The sequence below is a fragment of the Propithecus coquereli genome, unplaced genomic scaffold (assembly GCF_000956105.1).
Source record: "Propithecus coquereli isolate 6110/MARCELLA unplaced genomic scaffold, Pcoq_1.0 Scaffold42, whole genome shotgun sequence".
NCBI classification, from domain to species: Eukaryota; Metazoa; Chordata; class Mammalia; order Primates; family Indriidae; genus Propithecus; species Propithecus coquereli.
This window is the reverse complement of record NW_012149952.1, coordinates 362,119-375,003: the sequence shown is the minus strand read 5'-3', so window position 1 is coordinate 375,003 and position 12,885 is coordinate 362,119. Positions and strand designations below refer to the sequence as shown.

Sequence of the window (12,885 nt, the reverse complement as noted above, 5' to 3'; positions counted from 1 at the left end):
GGGTCCAGAGAGGGGCAGGGATGTGGCATGTCACAGAGTCAGGAAGCAGCCCAACAGCTGGGCCTCCAGCTGCAACCTGCCCGTCTCTAGGCTTAGGATCAACCGTGATGCTGTCTTGCCTCCCCAACACCACACCCACCCGTGTGCAAATGGGCACATTTGTCCAGCCTCATTCATATAAACATGCCCCAGACACACTCAGAGACTGTGGCCGTCTTCCCCGGCCTGTGTCGGGCACACCTGCCCCCGTGGGTGGCACAGCTGGCTGTCCGAGCAAACCCTGTCTGAGACACATGGCCATGCACAGTCCAGGAGAGCTACTTCCCCAAGGCCTACACCTTGCCCCACTGTCCTGCACGTTTCCGAGAAAGACAGCCACTTCCTGGCTCCTGACCCGCCGGTTTCCCATTCCTGGAGAGAGAGGAGTTGTGCGAGGGCTTGGGTAGCTCCACGAAGGCCTTCCCGGCTCCCTCACTGAGGTGTCTCTCCGCCATCCTGCCCCCACCTCTGTCCCCACCCCAGCTGTCGGCCGCCCTGATGTTTGACGCCGTGCACGTAGTGGTGAGCGCCGTCCGGGAGCTGAACCGCAGCCAGGAGATCGGCGTGAAGCCGCTGGCCTGCACGTCGGCCAACATCTGGCCCCACGGGACCAGCCTCATGAACTACCTGCGCATGGTGAGCCGGGAGCGGGCGGGCGGAGGAGGCAGGGCAGGGACCGCCTCAGGTGGGGGCACTCACTGTGTCCACCCTGTGGCCTCTGCCCTCTCCCCCCACCTCCCACCCCGCCCCCGCCTCCGGGCTTTGGGCCTCCTTGTTCTTCGCCTCATCTGGCCATTCCCTGCCTGTCTCTGTTGCTCCTTCTCTCTTTCCGGTCTTGTTCTTTTTCCCCTTGTGTTCCATCGCCCCCTTGCTTCCTTGCATATTGTCTTGCTCTTTTGGCTGCGGTCTTCTTGGTCTCTCTCCCTCTTCCTTTTCCCCTTCACCCTGTATGTTCCTTTTTCTGTGGCTGTCTTATCCCCCTGGGCCTTTCCTGCCTGTCTCTGGCCCCGCCACCCTCTCCCTCTGCCCCGCCTCCCCGCCCTGCTAGGTAGAGTATGATGGGCTGACCGGGCGGGTCGAGTTCAACAGCAAAGGGCAGAGGACCAACTACACCCTGCGCATCCTAGAGAAGTCCCGGCAGGGCCACCGTGAGGTGAGCAGACCTATGGCAATGCCAGAGCCCTGCTGGGGTGAGGGCTGGGACGAGGGTGGGCCCAGGAGCTGCTGTATCCTCAGGCAGGCCTGCACTGACAGCCCCCTCTGTCCCTAGATTGGGGTGTGGTACTCTAACCGGACCCTGGCCATGAATGCCACTACCCTGGACATCAACCTGTCACAGACGCTGGCCAACAAGACCCTGGTGGTCACGACCATCCTGGTGAGTGGCCCTAGAAGGGGATGTGGGGTGTGCGGTAAGCAAATGGGCCTGAAAGCTGGGCATTTCCTGAGCGGTACCCTGAGCCCAGTCCTGGCTCCCCCCATCAGGTGGAGGGCTGCCTTGGCTGGCACAGCACACAAGCCAGTGGGGGACGTGACCCCACGCACCCAACAACCCCAGACTGTGACCAAGGCATCACCATCCTCACCACTGCTAGAGGAGGGGAGGCTCAACCCAGGCTCCTCGCACAGTGTCTGGCCCGTGCTGGGCCCTCGTTAATCGTTGTCACTAGAATGGTTGCTTTGCCACCCTTGCCAACCGAGCATGTTGACTGTCACATGTCAGCTTACCATCCATCTTGAAGATGTGGAAACTGAAGCTCAGAGAGGGGAAGCGACTTGCCCAGGCTCACACAGAAAGTACGTGGCATAGGCTGCGTCTCTAAGGCTCCAGAGTCTGACTCCTGACCTCAGTGCCCGGAAGCTCCAGTCTTCTCCGTACCTGAGCGCCAGCTGAGATTGGCTGCTAGCCCCGGGTTGCCACTGCTGCAGTTTCCCAAAGCAGAGGCGGAGGGCCTTTGTGTGGCGACAAGCATTTATTGAGCGCCTGTTCTGCACCAGGCTCTGTGCTAGGCCCTTTCCAGGCATCATTCTTTAGACCTCACAGCTCCCCGTGAGGTTGGTCTTATTTCCCTCCTTTTGAAGGTAAGGAAACAGGTCACACGGTGAGTCCCTGGTGGAGCTGAGTGTCAGGCGTGGAGCCTGTGCTCTCCCCACCGCACCCTGCTGCCTCCCACCAGACAGGACGGGCCACCAGTGCTGGGGAGGTCAGGGGAGGTGACGCCCAGGGCCTGCTGAGCCTGGAGGCAGGACACACCAGGCAGACACGCTCGTCGCAGTGGCCAAGTCCACGGCCCGCCAGCAGTGGTGGTCCGTGGGAGCCCCTCAGTAACTCAGTGAGCTGGGCTGGCTAAGAGCTGTGGATACTGAGGAACCAGAGAGTTCCACAGGCTGTCGGTGGCCCCCTAAAGCAGCCAGTGGCAGAGCTGTTCCCTCAGTCCCTAGGGAACTCCTGATCTAAAATGGACTTGGAGTCCCTCTGGAGAAGGGCCAGTGAGCCTGTTGCAGAGGGACAGATGGCCTGCAGACGGGAAACCAGACACTTCCTAACTGCCTCACCAAGGGGCCCTGAGGGCTGGCGGCCTGTGCCCGCGGTGTGTGGTCAATCCCTGAAGCCTCCTGGAGGCGGAAGAGGTGGGGTCCTTGGTGGGGAATAGGGGTCAGAGGTCAGGGAGGGACATCAGGAGAGCTGACATGACCCTGGGGGCTTCGAGTCTCTTTCTCATACTCCTGTCTTCCCCTCCTCAAGGGCTGAGAGCCAGTGTTGTTCTTCGCTTCTTGATGGATTCACTCATGCATTCCATAAATATTTACTGCGCTGCTGTGTGCTGGCCCTGACACAAATTGTAGAGGCACAGAAATGAGTCACAGGTGCTCTCAAGTGGCACTGAGGGAGACGATCCCAGCCTGATGGAGGAGACCCACCTGGACACAATCATTCCCACAATGAGGGACTTCCAAAGAAAGGAGGGGCTGACTCAGCTTTAGAAGGCCTGAGGAAGGCTTCACGGAGGAGGAGGCATTAGACGGGGGTTTTAGAAGTTGCGTAGGAGTTGGGTGTACAGAGAACATCACAGGCAGCAGGAGCAGCAAGGGCGGGGGTTTCTGGGCAGGGTGTAGGGATTCAGACGTGAGTCAAGCTGGGTGCCTAGGGCAGGATGCGGGGCAGGACTTGCCTCATTCTCTTCTCTGTCCCCGTGGCCCAGAGAGGTGCCTGGCACCTAGCAAGTGCAGAGGGGTGTGGTGAGCGTTGGGGCAGAGGTGGCTGTGGGCAGCAGGTGGGGAAGGGTCTCTGAGGGATTCAGTTGTGCCTACGCTTTGCCTTGGAGAGAGAGTGTTGGGCAGGAAGGGGCAGGGCCAGGTTCTGGATGTCAGGAAGCATCCTTGATGCAAAGGGCAGTCAGAGTGGCTGATGTCTTTGAGCCCTGTGCCAAGCCCTGTGTGAAGCTCAATCTTCACAGCAGCCCTGATTTTCAGGTAAAGAAACTCAAGCATAGAAGGGTTAAGTGACACGCCCAAGGTCGCCCAGCTAGCAGGTGGCAGAGCCCACACGCCTGTCCTTTGCACCACATTGCCTTATTTCTGCTGCTTTCCAAGTCCTCATGGCTCTGTTCTGGGCCTGACACTGCTGTCCACACGCTGTGTGACCCGAGCAGGTCTCTTCTGTCTGGCCTCAGTTCCCTCCTTTGAAATGAGGGGGTTAAAATATTCACAGCAGAGTGAAGAGATTGCACTAGATCAGGGTGTTTTAAACTGCACTCTATTGGGCAAACACACCTGATTAGAAGAAGAAGAAGAAAAAATAAAATAGCACTCTGGGAAGTCCTGCACATGGATTTGGGTCCTGGGTTCATGAAAGGATCCAGGCAATCAGCTTGTGAGGAATGTTCTAGAACACAACCTATCAATTTTTTGTTTGTGCTTTCAAGAGATTTTTGTTAAGTGTAGCCTACATACAGAAACTTGCACAAATCGCATTAGTTGTCACTGAATTTTCGAAAACTGAACACAGCTGTGTAACCAGCTCCCCCACCCCAAGCCTCCCTGTGCCCTTTCCAGTCGCTAAGCCACCCAGGGCAACCACCGCCTCACCTTCCGTCACCATAGATTAGCTGTGCCACCTTTGAACATGTATGTAAATGGCATCGTACCGGTAGTATGTTCTCTCCTTGTTTGGCTTCTTCGGTCAACGTTAGGGGATTCATCCATGTTGTCGCAAGTAGTTTCGTCTCATTGTTATGTTCTACGGTATGAATGTACCACAATTTATCCATTAAATCTGGATGAACAGTTATTCCTGTTTTTTGCTATTAGGAATAGTACTACTAGGAACATTCTATTCCGTGTCCTTTGGTGGGCATGTATTGGCATTTCCATTGGGTCTATTCCAGGGAGTGGAACTGCTGGGTGGGGTGGCAGGCCATGTGTCTCAGCCTCAGTAGATGCTGCAAAAGCGTCTTCCACAGTGGCTGCGCCACTGTCATTCCCAGTAGCAGTACGTGAAGGGGAATCCCGTTTGCTCCCCATTTTGCCAGGGGTGAGTGTGTACAGGCACCGGCCACGTGTGGTGGTTTTCGTTTGCGTTTCCCTAATGATCAGGGCAGTCAACCACCCTTCTGTGTTTATCGACTATTTGGAAATCCTCTTTGGGGAAGTTCCTATTTATGTCTTTTCCTATTTTTAAAAAATTGGGATATATGACCTTTTTATTGATTTGTGAGTTACTTACACATTCTAAATTCATGTCCCTTGTCTGATGTATGTCTTGCAAGTGTCTTCTCGCTCTTTGTGGCTTGCCTTTTCATTCTTAGTAGTATCTTTTGGATAAAAGGATTTGATTTTTAGTTTTACTGAAGTTCACTCCATCGGCTTTTTTCCCTTATGTTTAATGCTTTTAGAATTTAAGAATTCTTTGCATACCCCAAGACCGTGAAGATATTCTCCTATTTGTTTTTTAAAAACTGAATAATTTTGCCTTTTACATTTAGGTCTGTAATTCACCTGGGATTGATTTTTATGTGTCGTGTAAGGCAGGGGGGTCTGAATACATTTTTTCCATGCAGATATTTGATTGAATAGCACCATTTATTGAAACGATCATTCCTTCCCCCTTCACCGAAGTCTTGCTTCTGTCATAAATCAATATTCATTTATGTGTGTGGGTTTCCACATGCTCCATTCTGTTGTCCATTTGTCTGTTTTTGCTCCAATACCACATTGTCTTAAATACCATAGCCTTCAATTAAGTGTTAATACTTGATGGGGTAAATCCTCTAGTTTTGATATTCTTTTTTAGGATTGCTCTGGTTTTCTTAACCCTGTGCGTTTCCATACGCATTTAAATATCATACTTCAATTTTTAAAAACATATTACGTTGAGGGGCCAGGCACGGTGGCTCACACCTGTAATCCCAACACTTTGGGAGGCCAAGGAAGGAGGATTGCTTGAGGCCACGAGTTCAAGACCAGCCTCCTGGGCAACATAGTGAGACTCTGTCTCTAAGAAAAATTAGAAAAATTAGCTGGGCACAGTGGCACGTGCCTGTAGTTCCAGGTACTTGGGAGGCTGAGGCAGGAGGATCACTTGAGCCCAGGAGCTTGAGGCTGCAGTGAGCTATGATAAGGCCACTGCACTCCAGCCTGAGTGACAGAGTGAGACCCTGTCTGTAAAAAAATATGTAATAATAAAATTAATAATAATAAAAATACACTGGGGGAAAGACAGAAGTTAATACAAACCTAGGTAACACAGAATTCAGAGTACAAAGGGGTTAAGAAAAATCAGCCTCCTTCCCTCCCTGGTCCCTCATTTTCCTTTATCAGAGGCCACCATCCTTCCAGAAATGTCTATGCATGTACAAGCACGTCCCCACTCTTTCTTTCACGAGCAGTAGCATATTGTACACCTTGTTCTGTAGCTTGTTTTTTTCCTCTTAATATATCTTGTAGACCTTGCTATTTTAGCGGTTGCCTGGGATTCTTTTATGACATCGATAATCTTTTTAACTTGTCCCAAATTAGGTTGTTTCCGTCTTTGTTCCCACTACAAGCAATGCTGCAACGACTTTCTCGGACCTACATTTTTGTGTATAGATGCATAGCCATTTGTAGGATGAATTCTTAGAACTGGGCTTAGCGGTGTCCCGCTGTCTGTCTGCGATGTTGGGCTTCCGAATAAGATTCCCTTTGAAGAAGTCTGAAAAGCCTGGATTAGAGGCTTCTTAAGGATCTTTTGGTGCTGATGGTCTGGGACTTCAAGTTCAGTCCTAGATCATTGTCTGATCTTGAGTTCTGTTCACAGGCTCCAGTCTCTGGCTTTTTCTCTATCGGCTCACACTCTGATTCTGAGATCTCGAACCCAAGTTCTTCGATCTTGAATTTGGAGCTTAGCTTGGCACGGTGGAAGGAACCAGGGCTTCAGCGTGCTCAGTGCTGGGTTGTGGACCCCACTCTGCCTCACCTCTCCATCGCATGGCCCTGTTTCAGCTCTGCAGCCTTGGGCTAGACACCTAACCTCCCAGAGCCTGGTTCTTCCTCTGTGTGTAAGAGGGCTGTATGGGTACTTGTCTCTAGGATTCTTGATTTCTGATTCTCCAGCTTTGATACCCGACCCCTGGGTCCCCTGTCTCTCTCTGGCTTCTCCACGTCTGCTCTCTGATTCTGAGCTCGATTTGAGCTCAGTCCAGCACAGGGCATGAAAGCAGAGCTGTGAAATCAGACCAACTTGTCCTTCTCGGCCACTTACTACTTCACGAACCTCAGTGTCCTCATCTCTAAAACAGAGGTAATAATACCGTCCTCCCACGCTGACAGAAGAGCTGTCACACAGCAAGCCCACAAGAAATGCTGGCTGCTGCCGCTATTATTAGTATTATCTCACATTCTCGTTCTCAGTTCCACAATTTTGGATTTGGAAAGGCAGCTTGGTAGAGAGAGAGAAAGACTGACTTCCCGCTATCCGTCACCCCGTGGCTGTGGGGCTCCGCGCGGTCCTGGAGTCCAGCGCCTGTGACAGGACCTGGCCCCATAGTAGGAGATTCTATCACTGTATCGCAAACCACACCAGGACCCAGAGATTGAGAACAACAACAATTTATTATTTCTCCCGGTTCTATGGGTGGATGGAACAGTTCTTTGGCTGGTCTTGTGCCTGGTGCACTCTGGCCACGTTCAGCTGGTGGCCAGACTGTGCTGGAAGGTCCAGAATGGCCGTTGGTGCTGGCTGTTGGCTGGCACGCCTCAGTCCACTCAGCCTCCAAGCAGGCTGGTCTGGGCTTCCTTCCATGGTGGTCCCCAGAGGCTGCTCTGAAGGCCAAGGCTCTGGAAGACACACAGTATTACTTCTGCCACATCCTGTTGGCCAAACCAGGTTGCAAGGCCAGCTCAGACCTGGGTCTGGACCCAAGGAGTAACGGACTCCACCTGTAGATGGGAGACCAGCGTAATATTGTGGCCACGTCCACCACAGAGCTCAGTAATTGTGTGTTGAATGAATGAGAGGTGACAGGGGTCACTTGACCTCCATGAGCCTCGGTGTCCACATGTGTAAAACGAGTCTAATAATGCTCATTTTAGCATAAGGCCACTGTGAGGAACCGAAGTGATGCAAGCATAGTGCTCGGTCCACAGAAACCATTGTGGGTGTTATTACCCAAGCTCTTCCCCCCGCTGTTCCCTAAGTCCTAAGGCCTTTTGTTCATTGGCCCAAATGGCACCGCACAAGCAGTCATTTAGACAATACCTACATTGGCGTTAAGTTTCCTATTTCTCACCGTTGTCTTCATATGCCTCACCTTACGAGCACTTGGACTATTCTCTCTGCTTTTGATTTCGTTTAGCATAGTAAGAGTCAGTAAAGTTTGCTTGAACCCCTTAGAAAGAAGCATCAGTGTAGCAAACCAACTGTAGGCCAGAGATGGTGTCTTTGTGTGACGTGCAGAGCATTAAAAAAAAAATTGGTATTATAATTTGAATTGGTTGCTAACATTTATAATCAGGAGATTTTACAAAACAATTTAGGTTTCCAAATTCTCTTGAAGTTGCACCATCTGGCATCTCAGGCCTGCTGCCCTCATGGTGGCATTGGGCTAGAGCTAAATCCTTGGGAGGGTGGGTACCCTCTTTGACCCATTGGTGGCTCATGAAGTTGGTTTAGTGACTCATTACTGGCCACATGACAAAAGTATAGCAGAACAGAAAATATCAGTGTGCCGCCCATAGTTACTAGGGGCAAGGACTGTTCTGTGGAGTTAAGTCTAGTTCCATGTGTCTGTGTGTGGGGTTGACTTGGGTTGCAAAGTAAAATGTTTCTCTTACTGTTGTTTGTAATAAAAAATTCCAAAGCCCCTGCTCCAGTTTGGCACAAGCTCCATCCAGTCTGATTCACTCTGAAGTCACCTTCTCCCTCGTAGGCACTTGAGCTCAAGACCAATGAACATCAGGTTGGTTGGTGGAGATTAAACTGGCTCCCTGCAGTCTGGGGGCTGGCAGGTCCATGTGCGTTTGCCCTGGCTTTCAGGTCTGTTCCCCAGTCTGAGCATTTGTAGGCGAGGAAGGTGCGCTGTGAATCCATCGTCCCCATTCTATTCCAGTGGATTCCTGCTCTACCTGCCTGGTCAGGGCCCCGGGCCTCAGCCTGGGCTCCAGGATCCCCAGCCCAGCCCCCAGGTGCCCAGTCTCTGATCCCTGCTCTCTTCTGCCCGCCCAGGAGAACCCGTACGTCATGCGCCGGCCCAACTTCCAGGCCCTGTCGGGGAACGAGCGCTTTGAGGGCTTCTGCGTGGACATGCTGCGGGAGCTGGCCGAGCTGCTGCGCTTCCGCTACCGCCTGCGCTTGGTGGAGGACGGGCTGTACGGGGCACCTGAGCCCAACGGCTCCTGGACGGGCATGGTTGGCGAGCTCATCAACCGGGTACGGCCGGGCTGGGGCTGGGGAGGGGGCCGAGGACTGGGCAAGTGAGGGAAGGCAGGCAGGCGGACAGCCAGTCCAGCCTGAGAACCAGCCTGGCACATAGCACCGACCTCGCTGGCGCTTCGCCGTGCCTGTGCCTGGCGGTGCCACGGGGCGGGACGGGGGAAGAGAGGCGGGCGGTGCGTCACCATCTGTGTCCAGATTTGCCAAATGCCCCCCTCACGCCACCTTGGCTTAGTCGGTGCTCAAAGATTTGTTGAGTGAATCAAAGAGATGTGGAGTGGAAATCAGGCAAAGCCCCGAGGTGGTCAAAGGAGGCTTCCTGCAGGAGGCAGGGCTGATAGCAGGGACTGCTCATTCGTGCGCTGTGCCCAGCACCTACGGGGAGGGCCTGGCGCACTGCAGACGTCGAGGGCTGCCTGCCGAACACACATCCGCTCATTCAGTAGGTGTTTCTTGAGCGCTGCTTTGTGCCTCGTCTCTTGTGGTCGTGGGGTACGGCTGTAAGCACGGTGCGCCTGGACCCTGCCCCCACCCCCAAGAGCTCAGGGCCCCTTTAGGGCACAGAAAAGCAAATGACCACATCACAGGGCCATCCGGGCTGCGATGGAGGAAACTCAGAGGGGGCCCAGGGCAGGCATCTGACCCAGCCAGAGAATCCAGGGAGGGCTTCCCGGAAGAGGTGACGCTCAAACTGATTCTCAAAGGACACGACGGACTCAGCAGGTGAAGGGGGTATGGGAGGAGAAGAGTGTGTTTGGAGCAGAGGAAACAGCATTTACAAGGGGGGGTTGTTGTACAAGAGTGAGGTACACTGGAAGAGCCAGCTGGGCCCAAGTGTGGGCAGGAAGGTGAGGAGGGACGAGAGGCAGTGCTGTGGGAGGTGGCAGGCAAGGGTGCAGTGGAAAGAATATTCTGGAGTCAGACCAACCTGGGTTTGAATCCTTGGGGGAGTCATTCTCTTCTCTGAACCTCAGTTTTCCCCACCCTAGGCTGGGGATAATAATACCTTACAGGTCTGTAGTGAGGTTACAGGAAATGAGACAAGGACCTCACACATCGCTGGGCAGAGTGGGGGACCAATATGTAATTTCTCTTTTTATTTCTGGTGGGAAAAGCCGTCGGCTGTGCCCTGGGAGACAGAGAGGCCCCTGCTGAGGACAGGCCCAGAGCTGGTGCGCAGAGCAGGGACAGTCAGGGCGGCCTTGACATTAGACATGGCTGAGCACGCCAGAGATTCTCACCCTCCTGTCTCTCACATGCCAGAATTTACTGCATCCAGGTCCCTGAATGTCACCCAGGAAGACACGAGAAGGCCACTTTGCTTGACAAGGTCGTCTATCCCTTAGGGCACTGATTTTCAAAAGTTATTTTGACAGCAGAACTTTTTTTTCCAATTGAAAGCTCCTTTAGAACCCTGGACAAAAGCAGAGGTGCTCTGGTGGAGGAGAGGTGGGGGCATCTCCCACCCAGCCCCAGGCAGGCCCTGAGGCACCGTCCCACAGGGCTGCCAGCTGGTTTGAAAGCTGCTGTGTCCAGTGGGTTTTAAGGTCAGGGGAGGTTTTAAGGCCTGAAGCCCAAAGAGGCACCTGGTGAGACTAGAGGTGAGGAGTCCCAGAGCTGTAACCCTACGCCCACCCGCCTGGCAGGCTTCCCCGTGACCTGTGTCCGCAGCCTGGTCCTCAGCCCCATAAGCTCAGAAATGTTCTTTCATCAGGGCCCCCAGAAATAAGCGGGCTCCAGGAGAGCATCCCTACGGCTCAAGTGACTGTGACCTGGAGGCCAGTTTGCTCATCTGCAAAGAAGCGGGATGTCTGGAACAGTCCTTATTTACAGTTGCCCGGCTGTGGGCAAGAGTCTCAAGCTTTGCGCCTCGGGGCCTGCTCAGCAGGGCGGGCTCGAGGATTTGGTGCCTGGGGCGGGCAAAGCGTGGTGGCCGTGAGCTTCTGTGATTGTAGTCCTGAGTCCTGCTTGAATCTGAGGCAGCCGCGTGCGCTAGCTGTGTGAGCTTGGGCAAGTTGGTTACCCTCCCTGTGGACTGCGGTTTCTTCGACCGTAAAATCGGGGAATAGCAGCCGCTTGCACGAGGGTTGCTGTGAGCCTGCAATGAAGAAGTTGGAGCAGGCCCTGGTGTGTGGTGGGTGCTGGGTGCGTGTACGCCATTTTCGTTCCTGTTATTGCTGTCATTCTTACCAGCATGGCCAGTGCATACTTACATTCATGTGGTCATCCATTCTCCATCCAGCCAGTATTTATTGAGTGCCTACTGTGTTCCAGGCCCCCTGCTATACCCTGTGAATTCAGTGGCGAACAAGTCCGACATGCTCTTACTGAGTGGGTTAAAGCGTTTGGGCCTTAGCCAGAGGCCGGTGGGATGCCCTCGAAAGGTCTTGAGCTGGCTCAAGTGAATGGGCCCAGGGTGGGGGTGGGGTGGGGTAGCAGAGGCAGCAGGAGACCAGTGGGGAGAAAATTAAGGAAGTGGGGAGATAGGGGGCTGTAGAGGAGGACTCTGGGAAGGGGCTGGAGAGAGGACCCGAGCATCCCTCCTGTGTCTGGCTTGGGCAGCTGGGCGATGGCGATGACATTTTCAGAGAGAACACTGGAGGAGGAGCCGGCTGGGGCGCAAAGGATGGGCGGGGCTTGGCCTTGCAGAGCCTGAGCCGCCTGCTGAGGGCTGGCCGAGGGAGTGGAGCTGAGGGGGACACACCACCACCCACCGTCACAACAGCAGCAGCTACCGTTCGTTGACTTCACACTGCGTGCCAGGAACCTTTCAAGTGTTCCTTAGTTTTCCTACCAATCCTTCATGGCCTAGAGGACCACTGCCCAGTGCAAGAGCTGGGCCTCAGACTCCAAGGGCCTTGCCCCCTACCCGCCAGGGCTGCAGCCAGGTGTGTCTGCCCCAAGGCCCGTGCCCTTTCCAGACCCCGGCAGGTACTCGGGAGGCCTGGAGTACGCTGATGGCGCACCCACACTGCACCAGGCGCTCGTCCAAGCTTTCTGACTTGTACTCAGCCCTTGACTTCTCATAGCCGCCCAGCGAGAGAGAGACTGGTATTAGCCCGTTTTCTCAAATGCACAGAGTGGGGCACCAAGCCACCACGTCCGGGCCTCATGGCTGGTGACTGGGAGGGGCAAGGTGGGCACCCCACCAGGCTGGCCCCGAACTGGTGAGTGACTTCCAGATGGAAGATAGCACGGGGCACCAGCATCCCCAGTCACCCCCAGCCAGGCACACGGCTCCTCGGCTAGTCTCAAATTATGATCCGTTTATTCCACCCAGCGGCCACTGCTGGCACTGGCCTTCTCCTCCCTGCCTTCGCTGCCAGGCCCCAGCCCTCTTGCCAGCCTCCTCACTGGCCCCCTGGGCTTCGGGTCTCTCCACCCCGCAGTTTGTTCTCCAGTAAGATCTTTCTACAATACAAGTCTGGTCTGTCTCTCGCACGCTGTAGCTGTGGCCCCCAAGGCTCTCAGGATGAAGTCTGTGCCTTCGGGCCTGGCCCTCAAAGGCAGAGCAGATGTCTTCGGTCAGAGTCCCAGGAAGCAGACTCCGAGGTGGCGATTTGCAGGCAGGAGGTGTGCTGGGGCGCCCTGGGGAACCCGCCATGCGAAGGAGCGAAGGAGCGAAGGAAGCAGGCTGGGGAGGAGTTGAGCTTCAGTGCAGTCATGACTGGGCCTCAGCTGTCCCAGGCAGCTCTGGAGCTGGGGTGGCCTTCAAAGGCATCTTCCCTGAGGCCAGGGGGCCAGGACTTTATACTCCCCCTCCCCAACATGTCACTGGACGTGGGATGCCCTCTGGGAGAGTCAGGGCCTTGGGCGAGGGGGCTCTTCCACCAATGGAGCTGAGAGCTGTCAGCCACCAGTGCCCTGGGCAGCTGAGGCAACAAGTGCCCCAGCCCTGAAGGAGGGTCCGGGTGGCCCCCACAGTGTCTGCTACA

General features: G+C 54.5%; 1 protein-coding gene across 1 annotated transcript in view; it reads left to right on the top strand.

Annotated features, from left to right (window-relative positions):
• The window catches only part of GRIK5 (glutamate receptor, ionotropic, kainate 5), a 57,368-nt gene that overhangs the window by 8,885 nt on the left and 35,598 nt on the right, over positions 1-12,885 (top strand). The window contains exons 8-11 of the mRNA XM_012653349.1: positions 523-675; positions 1,088-1,192; positions 1,310-1,417; positions 8,744-8,947. Coding sequence (XP_012508803.1) covers positions 523-675; positions 1,088-1,192; positions 1,310-1,417; positions 8,744-8,947 — 570 coding nt within the window. The remainder of the gene's footprint in view (positions 1-522; positions 676-1,087; positions 1,193-1,309; positions 1,418-8,743; positions 8,948-12,885) is intronic.